The following is a 22,655-nucleotide window of genomic DNA, read 5'->3' as shown; positions in this document are numbered from 1 at the left end:
ATGAAGGGCTAATATGCAAAATAAAGCTCTCACAAAGCTCAAAAACCAAAAATGAACAACTCATCAAAAAATGGAGAGAACAGACACTTCCACAAAGAGAACATCTAGCCAATAGGCATATGAAAAGATGTTTTTATCACTTATTTAAGGAATGAAAATCAAAGCAACAATGAAAAACCATTTATGCCAGTGATAATGGCATATGACAAAAAGACTGGAAACAACTAGTGCTGGTAGGGATGTGGTAAAAAGGAACACTCAAGTTGTTATGGAAACTGCTGTCTGGTTCAGCCTTTAAGGAAAACCAGATGGCAATTTCTAAAAAAAAATAAAAATAAAAATAAGAATACCACTTCCATATGACCAGCAATTCCAATTCTTGGCATCTAACCATCAAAGTTCCCGTTGTTCATCAATTTGCTCGAGCGGGTCCAGTAACATCTCCATTTTGAGACTTGTCGTTATTGTGTTTGGCATATACATCACGGGTAGCTTGCCAGGCTTTGCTGTGCGGGCGAGATACTCTCGGTAGCTTGCCGGGCTCTCCAAAAGGGGAGGAGGAATCAAACCTGGCTTGGCCAGGCTGGCTGCACACAAGGCAAACACCCTACTGCTGTGCTATCGCTCCAGCCACCATCAAAGCACAAAACATTAAATCACAAAGATCTATGCACACCTATGTTCACTGCAATGCTTAGTAAGAACCAGGATATGTGAAGAATCCAAATATTTAGCAGACAAATGGATTTTTAAAAAGTCGTGGTGGGACTGATGAAATAGCACAAAGGGTAGGGCCATTCCCTTGCATGACAATGACCCATATAGTCCCCCAAATTCTGTCATGAGTAATCCCTGATCACAGAGCCCAGGGTAAATCCTGAGCACCAGGTGTAACTCAAAAAAAAAAAAAATCAAAAGTTGTGGTATATACACAATTGAATACTATGCATCTGTAAGAAAAAATGAAACATTGTGGTGAAACAAAAGCATATCATGTTAAGTGAAATAAGTTCAAAAGAACAGGTAATTCATTTCAGCATTCTTTACAATAGCCAGAATCTGGAAAAAACCTGAGTGCCCAAGAACAGATGACTGGTTAAAGAAACTCTGGTACATTTACACAATGGAGTACTATGTAGCTGTTAGAAAAGATGAAGTCATGAAATTTACATACAAGTGGTACTACATGGAAAGTATCATGTTAAGCGAAATGAGTCAGAAAGAACAGGATAGACACAGAAAGATTGCATTCATCTGGGGAAAATAAACTAACAAAATCGGAGACTAACACTCAGGAGTGGCCGAGATTAGTCCCAGGAATTTTGCTCCATGACTTGGAGGACAGGCACATGTGCTAGGGGAAAAGGCAGCTCAGATAGAGAAGGGAGCACCAAATAAAGGGTGTTGGAAGGACACTCTTTGGATGGCAGAAGCATGCTGAAAGTAGACTATAGACCAAACACGACTGCCACTCAATGCCTCTCTTGCAAACCACAGGACCCAAAAGGAGAGAGAGAGAACAAAAGGGAATGCCCTGCCACAGAGGCAGGGTGGAATGGGGGGACGGGGAGTGGGAGGGATGCTGGGACCCGTGGTGGTAGAGGATGGGCACTGGTGGAGGGATGGGTATTTGATCATTGTATAACTGAAACCCAAGCACAAAAATTTGTAAGCCTATAACTGTACCTCATGGTGTTTCACTAATAAAAAATTAAATTAAATTAAATTAAAAAAAGAACAGATCAAAAACAGACTAATCTCACTCCTCTGTGGTCACAGAAACAAAGCAAAAGAACACACTACATGGAATAATAATAAAACTCTAGGAGCTGGAGAGATAGCACAGCGGGTAGGGCATTTGCCTTGCACGCAGCCGACCCAGGTTTGATTCCCAGCATCCCATATGGTCCCCTGAGCACTGCCAGGAGTAACTCCTGAGTGCAGAGCCAGGAGTAACCACTGTGCATTGCCAGGTGTGACCCAAAAAGCAAAAAAAAAAAAAAACCCTCTAATTTCATATCGGCAAACAGGAAGAAGCAGGAGATGGTGGTCGAATTCGAATGTAGAGATAGACTAGAAGTAACATAAGGTCAAGAGTCTTAATCACTTTGGTCAAGAGATGTGGTCACTATGTACATCAAAACCACAAAAGTCAAGCCTGGTCCAGGACACTGAGGTGAGCCCAATGGCGCCAGGGAGGCCAGCTTTCTACTCAGGATTGCCATCTTGCTATTCAGCTAAGAATTTTTCCTGCCCATGAAGAGCCGGCTGCTGCGCTCCATGGCTGCATATTTCTTCACTTCTCCACAACTCACTGTGAGCATACAAAATCACCCTAGCTGTAGTCAGCTAGCCATACAAAAACTCACAAGAATCAACCCCATGCACAAATGTCACAATGGGAAAGCAATGCAGAATCCCACCACATTAGTGAGTGAAGATGGTAGCCCGGAAGACTCAACCAGTAATAATGAACTATATAAACTCTCCAATAAGGAATTTAGAAAGGAATTGTTGAGGATGTATAAAGAGCTCAAGAAAACAAACTACCAATAAAACGCAAGCGTATATGTAAGTAGAAACGAGGAAACTACAAAAGAAATGACAGAACTGAGAAACTTCTTGGGTGAAATGAAAAACTCACTGGAAGGCCTCAGTAGTAGAATAACAGCTGCTGAAAACAGAACCAGTAGTAGAATAAAAGCTACTGAAAAGAGACGCCCTCCAACGTCCTGATGGATCTATCACATCTTCCAGAAGGGCAATGGAGAAGATATCCATGACTTCTACTCAGATTTTTTTGATAGCCATGTCCACCTGCCCACATACCAAATTCCGCTGGATGGATATGTCGTTCCCAACGTTCTCCCTTCCGTAATCGGACATGCCATTTTGTCGGTAAAGAAACGAACAGCACCTGGCCCAGACGAGGTCAGACCTGAACACCTGAAGAACCTGCCGTCAGAACTCATCAATACACTGCCTTGACTCTTCACACACTACCTTTCTGAATGCCAGGTTTCGTCCCAATAGAAAACCAGCAGGACTATACTACTGTACAAGAAGGGAGACATCCACGACATTGGCAACTATGGCCCCGATCTGCCTATTGTCTGTCATCTACAAGCTGTTCACTCGAGTCATCCTGAATAGGATTGGCAGAACACTAGATGAAGGACAACCATGCGAGCAAGCTGGGTTCCGCAAAGGATTCAGCACAATTGACCATATCCACTCGATAACCAAGCTCATTGAGGTTTCTTGGGAGTTCAAGATGCCACTCTGTCTAATGTTCATTGATTTAAAGAAGGCCTTTGATTCTATTGAGACGGAAGCAGTCATCGAAGCCCTAGCCAAACAGGGTGTTCAAACTCAATACATCAGGATCCTCTGTAGTTGTATTACAGATTCACTACCAGGATCTCACCATTCTACAAAGAAGTGATCATCCATGTCAAGAGAGGAGTTCTTCAGGGTGATAGCATTTCACCAAAACTCTTCAGTGCCATCCTCGAGAATGTCATGCAACAACTGGAATGGGAAGGAATGGGAGTGAAGATAGATGGTCGGCAACTACACCACCTCTGCTTTGCTGATGACATCATTCTAATAACACAAAATATTAGCCAAGCAGCATAAATGCTGGCCAACTTCGACTGTGAGTCTGGAAAGGTGGGAATGATCAATTTGAGGCTCTTCGTGTTCCTAGAATGAACAGACACTACTGGGCTACACTAGCATGTGATAGGGACAAATGGAGGCGTTACTGGTGCCTGCTCGAGCAAATCGATGATTAACAGGAAGTCAAATGATCAAGTGATCAAGTGAAAACAGAATCAGTGAGCTCCAAAATGAGGTGCAGAGAATCTCCAGACAACAGCAGAAAATGGGGGAAAGCCTCAAAATAAACAAACAGCTGGCAGAGAACTTAGGGATGAATTCAAAAGAACAACTTAAGAATGATCAGGGTCCCAGAGGGCCAGATGGCAACCTGATGAAAAACAAGGACATTTTTGCTGAGAAGTTCTTAAGGTGAAAAGTGCAGGGAGACCCAATCCAGGAGGCCCAAAGCTGAAAGAAATCCAAATAAAAATACCGTAAGATACAACATAATTAGAATAATGAAAACCTCAGATAGAGACAGAATACTGAAAGCAGTAGATCAAAGAAGAAAATTAGATACAAAGGAGCATCCTTAAGATTTACTGAAGATTTTTCAAACAAAACCCTCCAGGTCAGAAGACAGTTCTGGAAAATAGTGAAAAACTCAATAAAAGGAATGCCTCACTGTAGGATAACACTCTTTTGTCCTTCCTCAGGTAGCTTAGGTTTGTCAGGTCACACCCATCTAAGAACACTGAACTTGTATTGTAAGCAATGTCCTTTCTGTGTGGACACAGGAAGACAGTTAATATTAAGCTTTGTAACTTGGGAGTTGATTGAGTCCAAATAATATTTACTCCTGGGCATCTGATTTCTTGACTCAGTTGCCCTCAGTTCCTAGCACCCCAAAAGCAGGGTCCCGACGAGGGACTGAATGGACCCAGGGCAAGCAGTGAGCTACCCTGGCATCGAAATGGGCCAGGCCAAAGAGCCACGATACTCAACTATAAGTTGAGGGCATGATCATGGACAAATGCTGTCATGATCCAAAAGTTAGTAACGACGAGACTAGGACCCTGCTGGAGCTAGGAAGATTAACCTGGCCTGGGGACTGCGAAATGTATAGTGAGATGTTCTCAGGAAGAACCAAACTAAATTTATATCTCTTACTGTGCTCATATAGAATGACATTGCTAGAAATATTAGAAGTAGATTTATTACAAATATTTAAGTAGATTACTAACTGAGGGAAGAACACACCCTTGTTGGGATCCCACCCTTGGGTGGATCTCCTAGTAATCTGAAGTAATCTCTGTAGATGAGATTTTATCCTTGAGTTAATCTCCTGGAGGAGTGGTCTTACCTCTCTTTGTTGATTTGTCAGTATTCAACTCACCTTTATGTCACCGCCTTATGTGACTGCTATATAAACTAAGACTTAAGCTCGGAAAGGGAGTCAGAAGCGAGAGAGCTCGGGCTCCAGAGATCCAGAGTCAGAGCCAGAAGGAGAAAGGTTCCAAGATTGGGGCCCAGGAGAGAAGGAGGCAGAGAAAGACAGGAGTGAAGAGGATTGGAATAAACTACTATTGATATAGACTGGCCTGGCCCTCGTTTCTTCTTCCGTCTGCCCTTGGCCAACAGCTGTTCCAGGCCACACATAGTGGCTCAAGAGCACCGAACGCAGGCAGTGAGACAGTGCCATCCAGTGAGCCCATGAACACACCACCTTCGGCGTGATAAGATTTTACACCTCACCAAGAATACTATACCTATCCAAACTCTAATTCAGATTTGAAGAAACAGCACACAACTTCAAAGCTAAACAACTCAGAAAATTCACAGATTCAAAACCATTATTTCATCATTCATGATAAAAATCTATTGACAAAATGAAAATTGAAGGAACTTTCCTCAATATGATCATAGCCATCTACCACAAGCTCACAACAAATATCATTCTGAGTGAGGAAAAAAATAAAAGCCTTCCCTCTAAGATCAGGTACAAGACAAGTATGCCCACTCTCACTGCTTCTATTCAATAAAGTACTTGTACTCATCACAGCAATTAGGAGAGAAAAAGATATCAAAGGCATCAAGATAGGAAAGAAATAAGTTAAACTCTCACTATTTGCAGAAGATATGACACTATATTTAGAAAATCCTAAAGACTCTACAAAAAAACCTTCTAGAAACAATGGATTTACACAGTAAAGTGGCATGTTACAAAATTAACTCACAAAAGTCCATGACATTCCTATATACAAATTATAAAAGAGAAGGTAAAGAGTTTTACTTTACAGACACCATTCACAATTTTACCTCAGAAAAGCAAGTACCAGGGCTGGAGCAATAGCACAGCCGGTAGGGCGTTTGCCTTGCATGCAGCCGACCTAGGTTCGATTCCCAGCATCCCATATGGTCCACTGAGCACCGCCAGGAGTAATTCCTGAGTGCATGAACCAGGAGTAACTCCTGTGCATCGCTGGGTGTGACCCAAAAAGAAAAAAAAAATCAAGTACCTTGGAATTAGCTCAACTGAAAAGGTGAAAGAAAACTACAAAACCCTACATTGAGAAATAATAGATAGGAGAAAATGGAAATACACCCCAGTTATGAATTGGGAGGTTTAATATTAAAATGGCTATACTCCCCAAAGCATTATACAGAATCAATGCAGTTCCTACAAGGGTACCCATGACACTTTTCCAGAAAATTGATCAAACACTGTTAAAGTTTATTTGGAACAATAAACCTCCCCACCAAATACTTAGAGTAATCTTTGGGGAAAACAAAATGGGAGGCATCACTTTCCCCAACTTTAAACTATACTACAAAGTGGTAGTAATTAAAACAGCATGGTAATGGAATAAAGATAGACCTTAAAATCAATGGAACAGAGTTGAATATCATGGGGGAAAAAACTCACGTATATAATCAGTTAATCTTCAATAAAGGAGCAAAAAATATAAAGTGAAGTAAGGAAAGCCTCTTCATCAACTGGTGCTGGGAAAACTGGTCAGCTACCTGCAAAAATTAAACTCAGACCTCTTTCAAATACCATGCTCAAAAGTCAAATAAAAATGGATTAAAGACCTCGATATCAGACCTGAAACCATAAGGTACACAGAGAATACATAAGATATATATACATAGGTAGAATATAAGATGAATACATAAAGTACATAAGGCAGAACAGAGGCTGAATACAAAATGTACATAGGGAGAACTCTCCATGACATTAAAGCTAAGGTGATATCTTCAAGGATGAAACACCACTGACCAAGCAAGAGGAAGCCAAGATAAGCAAACGGGACTACATTAGACTGAAAAACGTCTGTACCTCAAAGGAAATGATGACCAGGATACAAAGACAGCCAATGAAACAGGAAAAATTATTTACTCAACACCCATTTGATAAGAGGTTAATATTTTAAAGAAGTATATGGTACTGGTAGAACTTTACATGAAAATAATATACAACATCATCAAAAAATGGGGGAAAGGGATAAACAGAAACTTCCTCAAAGAAGAAATACAATTAGGTAAAAAGGCATATGGAAAAGTGCTCTACATCACCAATTAGTAGGGACATGCAAATCAAAGCAACAATGAGATATCATCTCACATCACAGAAACTGAAGCACAAAAAGGACAACCTCTGCTGGCATGAATACAGGAAAAAAGGGACACTCATTCACTGCTGGTCACTGTCACTGTCACTGTCCTCCCATTGTTCATCAATTTGCTCAAGCGGGCCCAGTAACGTCTCCATTGGAGACTTTGTTGTTACTGTGTTTGGCATATGGAATACATCACGGGGAGCTTTCCAGGCTCTGCCGTGCAGGCGAGATACTCTCGGTAGCTTGCCAGACTCTCCGAGAGGGGCAAAGGAATCCAACTCAGGTCGGCCATGTTGGCTGCGTGCAAGGCAAACGGCCTACCACTGTTCTATTGCTCCAGCCCATTCACTGCTGGTAGGAATGCAAATTGGTCCAGCCTTTCAGGAAAACAACATTGACATTCTTCAAAAAACTAGAAATTGAGCTTCCATACAACCTGGCAATACTGCTCCTGGGAATATACCACACAGGCTCAAAAACACACTGCAGAAAAGCCATCTACACTCCTATGTTCATTGCAGCATATTTACAACAGCCAGAATCTGGAAACAACCCAAGTACGCAAGAACGAATGAGTGGATAAAAAAAACTATGGTACATCCACACAATGTAACACTACACAGATCTTACGAAAAATAAAGTCATGAAATTTTTTTAAACATGGACAAACATGGAGAGTATAATGGTGAAAGAAATGAGTCAGAGAGAAACTAAAACAGAATAATTATGCTTATTTTGGGAAACATAGTATGCAAATAATACCCAAAGACAGTAGAAAAAAAGATATCCAGGAGGACTGGTGCATAGTAGGAAATTTGCCACAAAGGGAAAGGGGGACTACTATGACAGTGATAGTTGGAAATGATCACTCTGGACAAGGAAAATGAGTGTGTGTGTGTGTGTGTGTGTGTGTGTGTGTGTATGTGTGTGTGTGTATTTGGGAAGGGGAGAAGGAGGGGGAGGGGATGTCTTCCATAGAGGAATATTATGGGGAGCAGGGGAGGCACGTGGGAGGGAAACTGGGGGCATTGGGGGCTGGAAATTATACTGGTAAAGGGATCGGTGTTGGAACATTGTATGCCTGAAACCCAATCGTGAACAACTTTGTAACTGTGTATCTCACAGTGATTTCATTTTTTTTAATGTGAATACTATGATAAGTATATGACCTGAACTGATTTTTAAAACATATCTGAGATCATCCAAAGACATTTAGAAATCTAGTACGAAGGTGGGAGGGGGGAATTATTTCCCTTTAAGCAACTGCATTAAAAAGGAATCTTAAAAACACAAAGCATTCTCCCCACGGAACCATTCTCTAGATTAGTGTGACCACACTGAGAAGAGAACAGACAGGAGACTTTTATTTTAAGCAGCAGACAGAACAGGGTCACTGTAACCTTGTAAAACAGACAGCTTTCCTCCCAAAACAACCCTCTTACCAAGAGCTGCCCCTAAATACGAGTAAAATAGAGATTACCATAGTACTGTGTCATTAGAGGGCAGGTTCACTCCTCGGGGCTCTAACAAATTGTTTCTAAAAGGGAAGGGGCACAGCCACAACTTCTTCTTCATTTTGTACTAAATACTTATTTCTCATCTCCCACAACCAAAATAGAGTGAAAGGAGTACATGAGAGAGACCAAAACCTCTTGAGTTACTCAGAGATATCTATGCCAGAAACATGGTGCCTGCAAGGGCCTCTTACTCATGTGCGTATGCATTCATTCCTTCACAGATTCCATCCTCCAAGTCCCTCGCAACCTTCCAACACTGCACGGGGTTGTCATCTCTGCACTACTTACAGTAAAGCGAGGTGCTATCTCTTCTCTAGTCCAAGCAACCCCAGTCCCCCATCTTTCAGCAAAAGAACTCACCTCGGACCTTGGCAGGGAAAGACTGCGCCTGCCTTCCTACCCCTAAAGGCTGTGATCCTGGCCTTGGAAAATGGGTGAACTCTCTCTCCATATCTTCTCTCACTTCTCTGCTTCTTCCCCTTCCCTAGGACAGACATCTCACACACGCCCCTCACCTCTGAAATTACCTTGAGCTTCCTCCCCGCCACCCCTTGGGTTTCTATTTACCCTTCCTCCTCCAGTTAAAAGTTAATGTCAGCATAGCCACAGCGGCTTTCCTTGACTGTTGGATTCCTCTCCTCGGATTACCCGGCTTGGGAATCCACCATGAAGATAAGATGCCCTTCCTCTCACAGACCCATTATGGGTATCTGATGGGAAACCCTCCTCTCTGCCCCTAGGTCTCCCCCGCATCATGTCTTCCAGACACCCCTGGTCCACTCATGGTGGGTTTGCTCCCACACATTTAACCCAACTCCTCTGCACACACTTTTCTGCTAGGCAAGTTCCCTGTCCCTCAAGGATCTGAATGGCGACCAGGCTGGTAGCTGCCAATATTAACTTTCTGGCCACTGTTTTAACACCAGGGCCCCCAAGTGGACTTACATCAGCCTAACCAAGCCAAGGGAGCCACAGCACTAGACCCAGTCATTGGGCTGAAAGCCTTTCTTCCAACTTATCAATTCAACAACTACACATTCTAACCTTCCTGTGACACTTCTCTATCCTCACTGCTGCTCCCCTTCAATTCTTGCTCAAATTATACCTCCAACGGTGGGGGCTAAAGAATTCATTCCTCTTCACAAGCTGTAGGAACTCTATGAAAGCAAGAAGGAAAAGAGAAAACAGAAACACATTCTGTCTGTCTTCAGTGAAACGTGAAAACATTCCATCCAAAAACAGAACATGAGAAGAACACGTCCAATGGTGAAGAAAATCAGAGATGAGAGAAGGTGCCTCAGGAGAACTGAAGAGTCCCAAGAAAAAAGAGGAGAACACAGGCCTCCAGGGAAAACTTCATACTGAAGACTTCACCAACAGGCTGAGGTTGATGACAGGTGCACCCCACACACACTATGGCAAGAACAAAAGCAGAGCAAGGAGAACTAATTGGCATCTCCTCAGGAAGCAGCCTGGCTTAGGGAGGAGGAGAAAGCCATGCTGTGCAATCCACAGTCACTGGTGTTCTTTGTCTTGGGACAAAGGACAGCTCAAGAACTCACGAAGGGGGCTGGAGCAATAGCACAGTGGATAGGGTGCTTGCCTTGCACATGGCCGACCTGGGTTCGATTCCCAGCATCCCATATGGTCCCCCAAGTACCGCCAGGAGTAATTCCTGACTGCATGAGCCATGAATAACCCCTGTGCATCGCTGGGTGTGACCCAAAAAGTCAAAAAAAAACCTCACAAAGCCCAGATTTCCTGCTAGCCTGGGTACATACCTGGCCCAACTCCATTTCAGAGTTCCTGAGAAAAGGACAGAGAGACTCACTAATGGAAAAACCAGTATGAAAAGAACTGGCACGGAAGGCCCGTGAAGGCACCAGGAGGGCAGGTGGGGGTGGGGTGGGGGAAGCACAACAGACGGGGCAAAAGTTTAGCAGAAGATGCTGCCACAGAAGAAAGAATGATCACATTTATAAAACTCCATGGAAGAATCCACTCTGCAAAATGGGGACAGGGAGGGAACATGTAGGGGTTATGGTGCTAGCCTTCCATCCAGATGATCCTGGTTCATATTCCCAATGCCATGTGGACCCCCAAACACCACCAAGGCTCCTTTCTAGGCACAAAGACAGGAACAGTCCCAAGTATTACAAGTGTAGCCAAAAAAAAATATATTCCAAGCACGGCTAGGGTTGTATCCAGTGGTAAAAATGAATACCTTGCATTGGGTTTGATCCCCAACACAGCAAAAATAGATCAACATACAGATATAAATCTAAATATATTTTTCTCAAATAAGATCTAAGAGGTGAAAACTTTGTGTGCCCTCCAGGTGCAGGACTAAATGACCCATGGACCTCTGGACCTGGCAGCAGGCAGAACCCACTGCTCACTGGCAACCCCACAGCCCCAGACAGCACAGAGACATCAAGTATCCAGCTGCTCCTCTCCCTGGGCCGCTGACACAGGGACTGAGGTACACTCCGAGGCTGTAGCTGGGCGCTGAGAAGACTCTCCCTTGCTCCTCCTCGGCTCATTCTCGGCACTGCTGGCTTAGGAACTAAACACTGGCAGTGACACCATTCTCACTAGGCCTCAAAGGACCCTGGTCTAGCCAGCCCTTATCATGGACTTTTAAGAAGGGCGGCTCCAAGCTTCAATAGAGCACAGGGATGCTGTCCCACATCATGTGTGGACAGAATGCCCCCACCAACTCCTGGGCATGGGTGATTCTGAGTCACAGAACCTCCTCTCCTAATATGCGACCAAAAGCTGAAGTCACACTGTCCCCACATACCCAATTCTGCTGGTAGGACACCGCTCAGTGCGTCTGCTAGAGGACTCAACTTTTATTAAAGGACTCCACATAAAGGTCGGAATTCTTAAGGTCAGAAATCTAGATAAGTAAGATCTCAGGAGAGAAAGAATCTCTTTTGCAGAGACTTTTTAAATAGCCATAATGTAATACAATAGAACTATTGATAAAATGATATTTAGAAAATTGATCCCTACTGACCAAACAAGTAAAAATAAATGCACATGTACTTCAAATTCATCTACACAAGAGCAAATATGTAAAATTCCAAAGAAATATTTACAATAAAGATCATAACAAAGATGGGGGTACAGTGCCGCCCAGCAGATCAACCTGTGGCTGCGGGCTGAGAGCTTTGGCAGCCTGATGGTCACTTCAGTCTTTCTGATACCCCCAAATTGCTGCTGTGCCTCTGGCCAGACCCATAACAACTTGGAGCCAAGTTTCCCAAGAAATTAAATGGCCAAGTTAGGTATGTCGGAGTCACACCCACAAACCACCTCTGCCCAGCTATACAGGCTCAATAAACTATTTAGCATCTGCCTAAGGGGAAGGCTGGGGTGGGAAGATTCAAAGTAATGGTGGTGGGAAGGTTTAATAGTGGTAGGATTGGTGTTAAAATATTGAATGTAAACAATTACTCTAAACAACTTTATTTAAAAATGTAATTTAAAAAATGAAATTTCAGGTGCTGTACCCCCATCTTTGTTATGACCAGCTCCTCCTGAGAACAGGAATGGAATCTAAATAATTTTAAGAGAAAATGATGTAATAGCCAGCATGCCTCTGCAACTTCAGAGAGCCAGCATGCGTGTGCAACCTCAAAACCAGCACCTGTGTAACCTCAGAGAGCCAATGCCTGTGCAACCTCAGAGAACCAGCATGCGTGCGCAACCTCAGAGCCAGCACCTATGTAACCTCAGAGAGTCGGTGCCTGTGTAACCTCAGAGAGCCAGCATGGGTGGGCAACCTCAGAGCCAGCTCCTATGTAACCTCAGAGAGCCAGCATGCATGTGCCATCCCGTACATCTAAGCAACAACCCCCACAACAGAGGGAATTATTAATATAAGAGTAATTTTTTAGTGCGTGTTGTAACAAGCAATAAAAACTAAACAATCTTGTGTCTGCCTATGAGGACAGGCTTGGGGATTGGTGGGAAACTGGGGACAATGATGGAGGGAAGGTCACACTGATGGTGAGATATGTGTTGGAACACTGAATGCCTGAAACAGCTGTATTATGAACAACTTTGTAAATCAGGATATTTAAAGTATAAAAAAGATCACAACAAAGAATAACAAACATTTGAATTTGCAACACCTTTATTAAATATGACTGTCACTGTCACTGTCATTATCCTCCCGTTGTTCATCGATTTGCTCAGTAACACTGTGAGACTTGTTGTTACTGTGTTTGGCATATCGAATACGTCATAGGTAGCTTGCCAGGCTTTGCCATGCGGGCGAGATACCCTCAGTAGCTTGCTGGGCTCTCTGAGAGGGGCGGAAGAATCAAACTCGGGTCGGTCCGGTCATCTGCATGCAAGGCAAATAAATGCCCTACCTGCTGTGCTATCACTCCAGCCCATCAGATAGTTTGGGGGCTTACACTGTCACTACTCACAATGTCTCCATGCATTAGGCTTCAAAAACAGCAAAATTCATTTGTATTTGATCAAGGTTACAAGTGCTGAAAAATAATTCTTCATTTAAGAAAAAAAGTTGTGGGGCCATTTCAGAAACTAAAGATTCCATAGGGAAGCCTGAGGTTATGGGTTGGATCCCTGAGCTGTTGCATTGTGCCTGATGGCTCTGTGTTTGAATGTTTCCTGGCTATATGGTCAGGTGTGTGTGAGCATTGTTGCTAAGGATGTGACAAAGCACCACAACAACATCAACAAAAAGATGTGTGAGCACTAAGGGCCATTTATGTGGTTCAAACACATGCTTTGCATGTGTAAGGCCTAAGTTTCAAGTCTGATCCCTACCACACACACACACACACACACACACACACCACTACAACCCACAGCAAGTCCCAGAACCAGATAATGTCTGAACAGTGCACCTGAAGACTAAGAGCCTTAATGAGCAAGCAAACAAGCACCAGTACAGGAAATTTGTACCAACAAGCACCACAGTCAGTGTGTGAGCACTACAACCTGCCCCAAGACCCTCAATGAGCACAGCTAAGGTCTGAGTACCACAGCCAAGCATGTGTACAACTCCCAGTTGGCACAAGAAAATCATTAAAAAAAGAGATGGGGATAGGGAGGAAGTCACATAATTCACTTCAAAATTGATGGCATTACTTTTCTTGTCGATGTAAGCAGATTACAGTCATCGTTGGACATGCTAATGTGATCCTCCAAGCCAAGACAATGGAAACACCCAAACTTAGATACATAACACTGAAAGAATACAGGTAAGGCACTGATGGAACACCTACGAGAAAAACCTTAGATTCACAACAAAACTCAAACAAAGCTCCTAAGGGTAGTATCACACACATACACCAAATAAGGTAAGGTATTGAACTTAAAAGTTCTAACTCTTTCTGACCAAAAATTATGAAAAACTGGATAAACAAGCCTAATTAAAGAAAAGCATGTGCATGTGTTTACTTAATTCAGTGGTTTGCTGAGGATCAAACCCAGATTGGTTGCATACCAGGCAAGTGTTATACCTGCTGTACTTGCCCTCTGACCCTTTACTAATTTACTTTTTAAATTTAATTTTATTTTATAAAGTAGTTCACAATATTTGATTACATTTAATATGCAAACACCAATCCCACTACCATTATACCTTCCCAACACCATATTTTGGATGTTTTCATCCTGAACCCCAACCCCTGCCCCAAAGCTTGAGCAGGCCCTGTAACGTCTCCATTGGAGACTTTGTTGTTACTGTGTTTGGTATATCGAATACATCACGGGTAGCTTGCCAGGCTCTGCCGTGCGGGCGAGATACTCTCAGTAGCTTGCCGGGCTCTCCGAGAGGGGCAGAGGAATCGAACTCAGGTCGGCCATGTTGGCTGCGTGCAAGGCAAACGCCCTACCGCTGTGTTATCGCTCCAGCCCTGTTATGAATAAACCGCTGAAAATGCTCCAAAAAAACTTTCCTTAAAGGAGAGTGTGTGAATATTGCTGTATTTCACCCAGGATCCATTAAACCTTTCTATAAGAAATGACTAATATGTTGTTAAGGATTGAGCCTTGTGTAATATATATATATATATATATATATATATATATATATATATATATGTGTGATAGCACAGCGGGTAGGGCGTTCGCCTTACAAGCAGCCAACATGGCCGACCCGAGTTCGATTCCTCCGCCCCTCTCGGAGAGCCCAGCAAGCTACCGAGAGTATTCGATATGCCAGACACAGTAACAACAAAGTCTCCAATGGAGACGTTACTGGGCCCGCTCAAGCAAATCAATGATCAACGGGAGGGCCTTTACCTTTACCTTACCTTTATATATGAACACAAATATATACATATGTATGTATATATTTCCGTGTAAGGTTGGTTGCCTTCTACTTTAAACTCCATCAAATGTGGTGAACTACTCTTGGAGTATCAGTGGTGTGAGGTAAGAGATGTCCAGGGATAGGTTCACTCGTGGGTGAGGCTCGGCCCAAGTGTGTGGAGAGCGGCCATGAGCGTGGCAGTGGTTGAGTTCTAGAGGATTTTGGCTGCCAGAGCTGTGTCCCTTGGGGCTGGAAGGGGCCCCATTCACCCCACTCCGGGGTGCCCCGAATGAAACAGCCTGGTTCCGGGTCTGGCAGCACGGCTATGGCATGTCGTTTCATGCTCTCGTCTGAGAAGAGGATAATGAGTCTCTGGATCATGGCCATTGATGGGATTATCTGGTGCCAGCCAGAGGATTTCTTAAGCAAATTCTTTACTACCTCCCATCTGCAAAATGGGGTTGTACTTCATGAAATTAGGGCTTTCCTCCTATCTGATCTTTAAAAAAAAAGTATGCATCAATTTTTGTAATCTGTGTTGATGAACATACAGGGGACATAGATTTAATTCGCATGACAGCAGCACTAAGGAGCAGAGGGGGCTGGGACATAGCACCAAAGGCAGAGCAGAAGAACAGTGGCTTTGCCTGTACTGAGGCCCTGGATACCATCCCTAGCACCACAAGGCAAACATTAAAAAGAGGTAGGGAATGGAACTGCTGTTAACCTGAAGCAGGATGCCTCTTGTAAACCCCCAATCCACCTCTAACCTAGCCAAATTATAAAATTCCTGAGGGTAGGGAATGAGAAGTCAGGTTGTGGCAGTAGCTCTTCAGAACCGGAAACAAGAGGAGCAAAGCGCTATCGCAGGTAAAGCTCTATGACAGAATCTTGTGCCAAAGTCAAAGACTGGGGAGCACATGGAAAATGAGATGCCCTTTGCCTTCTTGTCTTGCACTCTCTTCTCTCCCAAACCCTGCATCCTTGATGGCACACAAAATAATTATAATAATGATAAGGAGGAGAAAGAGGGAGAGGATGTCCCAAGAGTCGGAAACTCTAAGAGGGAAGGAGGATTAGCATATGACATCAGAGTAAGCATACTGAAACTTGGGAAAATTCTTTAGTGAACCAAGCCCAGTAGGACATACACTCAAAACAGAATGAAGGCACAGGTTCTGCTTGGGGAAAAACATATATAAATGTACTTATAGGAATGTATATAAATTACATACATGCATGCAAATTACACATCCACAAATAATATACATGTAAATGCATACAAACATACTCATCTTGAGCTACATTATCTTTTAGAGGGAGGAAAAAAAATTTTTTTTTAATGCAGAGTCTCCTGCCCCCGCGCCTGGCTGTCCTCACCAAGGCCCCTTGGAGGGGAGAGGGTTGAGTTTCCCTCCCTGCCCCGACCAGGGCTCCGGCAGCCCAAGACCTCCAGAACCAGTCACCACCATGCTGAGACCACTCTCTGCACACATGAAGGTACCGGCAGAGGAACAAAGGCATGCGGGTCCCGGGACTGAGATCTTCAAGCCTACTCAGATCGGGGCTGAGCATCCTCCACCCAGATCCTCCAAATTCCTGTAGGCGGGGGTCACACCCACCAACTGGCCCCCTGGCGCAGTGTAATCCCATCAATGGCCAAGACTCAGAGACTATAAAAACCAGCTCCCGGAAGTGCACAGCCGCGACATCTTATCATCTCATTCCTACTTTGGACAAACTGGCAGGCTACCGAATGTAACCTGCCCACACGGCAGAGTCTGGCAAACTCCCCGTGGCGTACCCAATATGCCAAATACCAGTAACAATGAAGGGTCTCATTCTCCTAACTCTGAAAGAGCCTTGAATATGTCACTTTTTTAAAAAATCTCAGGGCTAGGACAAAGGAGACATTACTGGGGCCTGCTCAAGGCAATCGACGAATAACAGGATGGTTGTGATTGTGACTGATAATGTAGGAGTACTGCTATTTATTCAGCCACTTATTAGCTGATTGAATTGTGGATGAACTCCATCTTACTTTTTTTTTCATTTTTTTATAATTTTATTTATTAAATCACCGTGAGAGCAGTTACAAAGCTTTCGGGTCTAAGTCTCAGTCATACAATGAAAAACCCGTACCTTCACCAGTGCCCATTCTCCACCACCAAAAACCCCAGTATACCCCCATCCCACACCCTCCCCCTACCTGTGGGGCAGATGATTTCCACATTACTCTCTCTCTACTTTGATCACATTCAATATTTCGACACCAGACACACCATTATTATTTGAGACTTTACCCCAACACTCAGATCTGCTGAAAAGGCAACAGTAGTCAATTTGTGTTCTATTGCTGGTTATGAATAACATATAACGTCGCGTGGCTGCAGCTGGGCCATGTGATTTTGAAATCCTGAAATTTTAACACTTAAATCTGGAGGGATTTCTGCCAAAAGCCACTGGGTTTCGAGATTTGCTCCTGAGTCTCTGGGATAATGGCCATTGAGCAGCTTGATCAGGAGCCAGAGAGGCCATTTGTGGGCGATGACTTGGGGTCTCATTGGGGTGGGGAGGACAGCCCCAGCTCCACCCCATCCTGTGAGGCCCAACAAGTTTCGTTACTGTGGACCCAGACCTGACTGTCCAATGGCCTCTGGAGGATGACGGCCACCAAGCCGCCAAGGGGGAACAGGCGGAGGGACAACACCCTTTCCCCCCTGGGGTGGCCCAGCAACAGTAACCTACTGTGTGGTTCGAACGCATTTCTGCCAAAAGCCGCTGGGTTTTGAGATTTGTTTCTGAGTCTCTGGGATCAAGGTCATTAAGCAGCTTGATCAAGAGTCAGAGGGGCCGTTTGTGGGCGATCACTTGGGGTTTCGTTGGGGTGGGGAGGACAGGCCCGGCTCCCCCCCACCCCCGCCATCCTGCAAGGCCCAACAAGTTTCGTTACTGTGGACCCAGACCTGACTGTCCAATGGCCTCTGGAGGATGACGACCACCCAGCCGCCAGGCGGAAGCAGGAAGAGGGACAGCACCCTTTCCCCCCTGGGGTGGTCCGGCGACAGTAACCTACTGTGTGGTCCAGACGCATTTCTGCCAAAAACCACTGGATTTCGAGATTTGTTTCTGAGTCTCTGGGATCATGGCCATTAAGCAGCTTGATCCAGAGCCAGAGAGGCCGTTCGTGGGCAATGACTTGGGGTCTCGTTGGGGTGGGGAGGACAGGCCTGGCTCCGCCCCCCACCCCCCATCCCACGAGGCCTAACAAGTTTCCTCACTGCGGGCCCAAGCCTGACTCTCCAGTGGCCTCTGGAGGATGACTGCCACTGAGCCGTCAAGAGGGAGCAGGCGGAGTGACAACACCCTTACCTCAAAAGGGCAGAAAAATTTTACCAAAAAAAAGCAAGTGAATAAACTGGAACTAAAAACAGTCTAAAGTTTCTAGTATACAACATAAACAGACACTAAATATTTTCAAATTGAAGTTAAATTCTTTTGTATTCTCTTGGTCGAATACTCTTAGCTACTGCTGAGCTTTGTTTATCCCCAAGAAAACATTCTTATCTAATTCCTTTATTTAAATACCTATTTAATCAAAATTATGACACAGAATTTAAGAACCAATCCTTTTTCAGTGCCTGATAACTATCACAGGTTACAGTTTGACCTGAAACCAGCCAATGGTCTGGGGTGATAGGCAGCTCCCTACTCCCACCCTCCAAATACATGAACTGATCCACTAATGTAGCAAACATGTACCGTTCCCAGCCAATCCTTCACACCCTAACGAGGTCACGGGTTGCCCCCCACAAGCTCTTCGGCACGGCCATGGCTCCAGAAGCACAAGGACTTAATACAGAGCCCGGCTGCTTGCGGCAGAAAAGTGAATGGACTACAAGTTGATCCACAGCACCATGCCTCCAGAGCCACAGAAACCAATGTCATAATTATCTGGCTCTCAGAAGAAATACTTCCAGGCTTAATAAGTAAAATATCAGAAATCCAAAATCGTGCAGCCGCAATAGCACCCACACGACATCATTTGGTTCTTGTAACCAGCCGTAGAGAACAAATTATTTCACAATGCCTTTTCAGCAGGTCTGATTTTGGGGTGTAAACTCTAAACAATAATGGTGCATCTTTTATAGAAACAATGAACCTAATCAAAGTAGATAGAGTGCTAATTAGAATTCATCTGCCTCACAGGCATTGGGAGGGGTGGGAGGGGGGTATATTGGGGTTCTTGGTGGTGAAAAACAAGTACTGGTGAAAGGAAATGTGTTTGATCATTGCATGACCGAGACTTAAACCTGAAAGCTTTGTAACTTTTCTCACAGTGATTCAATAAATAAATTTTTAAAAAATCAAATAAAAATAAAAACAAAATGCAAAACCCCAGGAGGATGAAAGCAGATTGAAAGCTTTAGGGAAAAACTGATCAGAAAGAAGTAAGAGGGTGGGGCAGGGAGCCTTCAGCAGAAGTGTTTCGGGGGCAGGGGGAGGGAAGCAATTGCTGGGTAATTTGACTTTGTACAGGAAAACAACTATATTATTGGGGTGAAGCCATGGCTACAGGAGTAGAGCACATACCTAGCATGTTCACAGCAGCACTGTGTGACACCAGCATCACAAGTCCTCCAAGTGCCAATAGGGAGCACTAGTGGTACCAAGTACTTAAAAAAAAAAATTAACTACACTTTTTAAAACAGACAAAGATAAAATGAACTCAAATCATTGACACAATCAAAAATCCCTTCCTATGAACTAAAAACACCATTCATGTAGTTCCAATATGTTTCAAAAATACTGAAAAGTACTCAGCTTTTTTTATCCTAATAACTTTTCCATGTCCTTTTCAGCCTTTTATATGTACTCTCCTTTGCCCTGCCAGCCACACAACAACCAACAGTCAAAAATCAGAACTCTGTCATCTAATATAGTGCTCTCCACAGTGATTTCAATGTTAGTGACAACCAAATCTCCACTGTAATTTTCAGTCCTTTTTATGTTTACATTGCACTGGTGCTTAAAAGTCAACACATGGAGAGCCCCTGGGGCTGCCGAAAGTAAAGAAGTGCAAATGTCAGCTTCTTCTTTGAAGAGAAAGAAGAAATACAGATAAAATATTTGACACCCAAGGCAATGATCAACTTCTTCGATTTATCCAGTGTCAGGAAGTAATGATTTAAGTTACCTCAAAATCCAACACTAGAGATCAAAATCGCTGAGTTATTTAGAAGGCTTTTTATAGACATCTGGAAATTATTAAGACACATTGGCTAAAGAGAAATATTTTAGGAAGAAGATCTAGGAACCTTAGAAATACCCCTATGCTGTGCCATGTATATACTCCTTTTATACTTTAAAGGTAAAAGGTAAAGGCCCTCCCGTTGATCGTCGATTTGCTCAAGCGGGCCCAGTAACGTCTCCATTGGAGACTTTGTTGTTACTGTGTCTGGCATATCGAATACTCTCGGTAGCTTGCCGGGCTCTCCGAGAGGGGCGGAGGAATCGAACTCCCGTCGGCCATGTTGGCCACTTGTAAGGCAAACGCCCTACCCGCTGTGCTATCGCTCCAGCCTTATACCTTACTAGGGAAAAAGCAACATAACTTTGAGTTTTTGTTTTTCTATTTTGTTTACGAGCCACATCTGGAATTGCTCAGAGCTTACTTCTGGCTTTGTGCCAGGGATTACTCCTGGTGGTACTCTGGGGACCATATGCAGTACCCCTATATGATGGCTATAAGAACTAAATAAAGACACGGTGTAGCTCAGCAGTAGAGCACATATATACCCTGCATATGTAAGGGGCTTGGTTCAAGTCCCAGCAATACATACACATGCATACATAAATAAAACATATTCATGGTACTAACAAAAATGCTTACACTTAAATTTTCAAAAACTGTTAACTAAGGTACTAGTATCCAAAAGTCAAGACTTCTAACAGTCTGTCACTGATAGGACACTTATAAATGGCTTTGAATAGGATCTATGAGTACTTTGTCCCAATACAATAAGTAAAACAAAACTTACTGAGTGCTTATTATGTGCCAGGCACTGCTCTAAGACCACAAACTAAGTGAATTAACTCCTCAATTTTTGAATCAGTAACATGGGTAAAATTTATTTTCCCATTACAGCAGCAAAGAAAATAAGGAGCAACATAAACTAATCACACAACTACTAAGTGCTGGCACCAGAATTTGGTTGTCTCAGTGGCTCCAAGTTTTTGGTACTCTCATGTAATTTTCTCTGAAAGAGTTATCATTTGTACTTCTAACATACATTTAATATACTGCACAGAATCACTTATAAAACTTCATTAGGCAACTAACTTTTTATCTTTCTATCTTTCCCTGAGTGCCTGACTAAATTAAGCATAACAGCCACTCAAAGGCTACCAGAATCGATGAAAAGCAATACAGGAGTTCAACAATCGCATGTGCCCTTCCAATCCATCCCCTACCTCAGACCCATCCCCTCCCCACTCCAGGGGGTCTTCTTGTGTCCTAAACTGCCAGTAGATTCCCAGCTCTCTGCTTTCACTATGGTGGCCCATTAGTTTCACAATCATTTGTGAAGCACCTACAATGTGACAGTTACAATGAATATGCACCAGAAAAAATATATATATAAATGAAACAGTAAATTAGTGGGGACGTGGAGGTGGTGAGATTTCAAGAGTTTGTGGTTCAAATAACAGGTTTTACCAATGTGAACGCCTAAGTTTCGATTGTATCGTGGTCACTTAAATAAAGTCAACATTATGGGAAACTCCGTGAAGAGTAGACCAAAACTTTCCAATTCTTTGCAGCTCTTTAATAGACCTAACACTGTGTCAAGATTAAACCAAGGAAGAAGGGGGATGGGGGGGGGGGGGAAGGGGAAGAGTTCCTGCCTCCAGGAACTCTGATGCTGGAGGGAAACACTGTACACGTACAGATTGCTGTAGATGTACAGGTGCACACGTACAGATTGCTGTGCATGTACAGGTGTACGTGTACAGACTGCTGTGCATGTACAGGTGTACGTGTACAGCGAGTGGTGGCTCAGACCAGACCGGAGCGGGTGCAGAGGGGTGTTCCCAAGCCTGAAGATTGAGGGCACGATCGCCGTGGCCTGAGCAGACGCAAGGACCAAGCAGCTCCCACGTTCTTTACACCCAGTTTATCCTCAGGTGCACAGGGGGACCGGGGCACCCGCGCGCGGTCTCGCTCTTGCAACCGCGGGACGCCGTGGGATCCTCCTGTGACCCACCTGGAACTCCAGGCCGTAGATGACAGGCGCGTCGTCCTCCATGCTGGGGCCGCTCACTGACCTGAGACAGGTACCTAAGTCCCCAGATCAACGCCCATTCATTTCCTCCCCAAACCGCGACGCCGGATCTGCTCCTTTGCGGCCCACCCCGGCTCCCGTAGGAATTACTTCCTGTGTTTTTCGGAAACGTCATCAATCCGCTCCACGTCCCGGGCCAATGGAAGCGGCCGGGATTCGTGCGCATGCCCAGTTAGCTTGCAGGCTGTTGCTCAAACCTGAAGGCTGCAGGATTGAGGATGCAGCAACGTAAAGGCTGGGGCGTGGTGAGGCCCCAGCTCGTGGTTGTTCA

General features: G+C 44.0%; 1 protein-coding gene across 1 annotated transcript in view; it reads right to left on the bottom strand.

Annotated features, from left to right (window-relative positions):
* Positions 1-22,452, bottom strand: part of EIPR1 (EARP complex and GARP complex interacting protein 1) — a 185,033-nt gene extending 162,581 nt beyond the window's left edge. Inside the window, exon 1 of the mRNA XM_056125170.1 lies at positions 22,307-22,452. Within this exon, the coding sequence (XP_055981145.1) occupies positions 22,307-22,348 (42 nt within the window). The 5' untranslated portion in view covers positions 22,349-22,452. The remainder of the gene's footprint in view (positions 1-22,306) is intronic.
* Positions 22,453-22,655: the final 203 nt, after the last annotated feature.

The sequence above is a fragment of the Sorex fumeus genome, unplaced genomic scaffold, assembly GCF_029834395.1.
Source record: "Sorex fumeus unplaced genomic scaffold, SorFum_2.1 ptg000006l, whole genome shotgun sequence".
In the NCBI taxonomy this organism is placed as follows: domain Eukaryota; kingdom Metazoa; phylum Chordata; class Mammalia; order Eulipotyphla; family Soricidae; genus Sorex; species Sorex fumeus.
The sequence above is the reverse complement of the archived record's forward strand: the minus strand, read 5'-3'. Positions and strand labels throughout refer to the sequence as shown.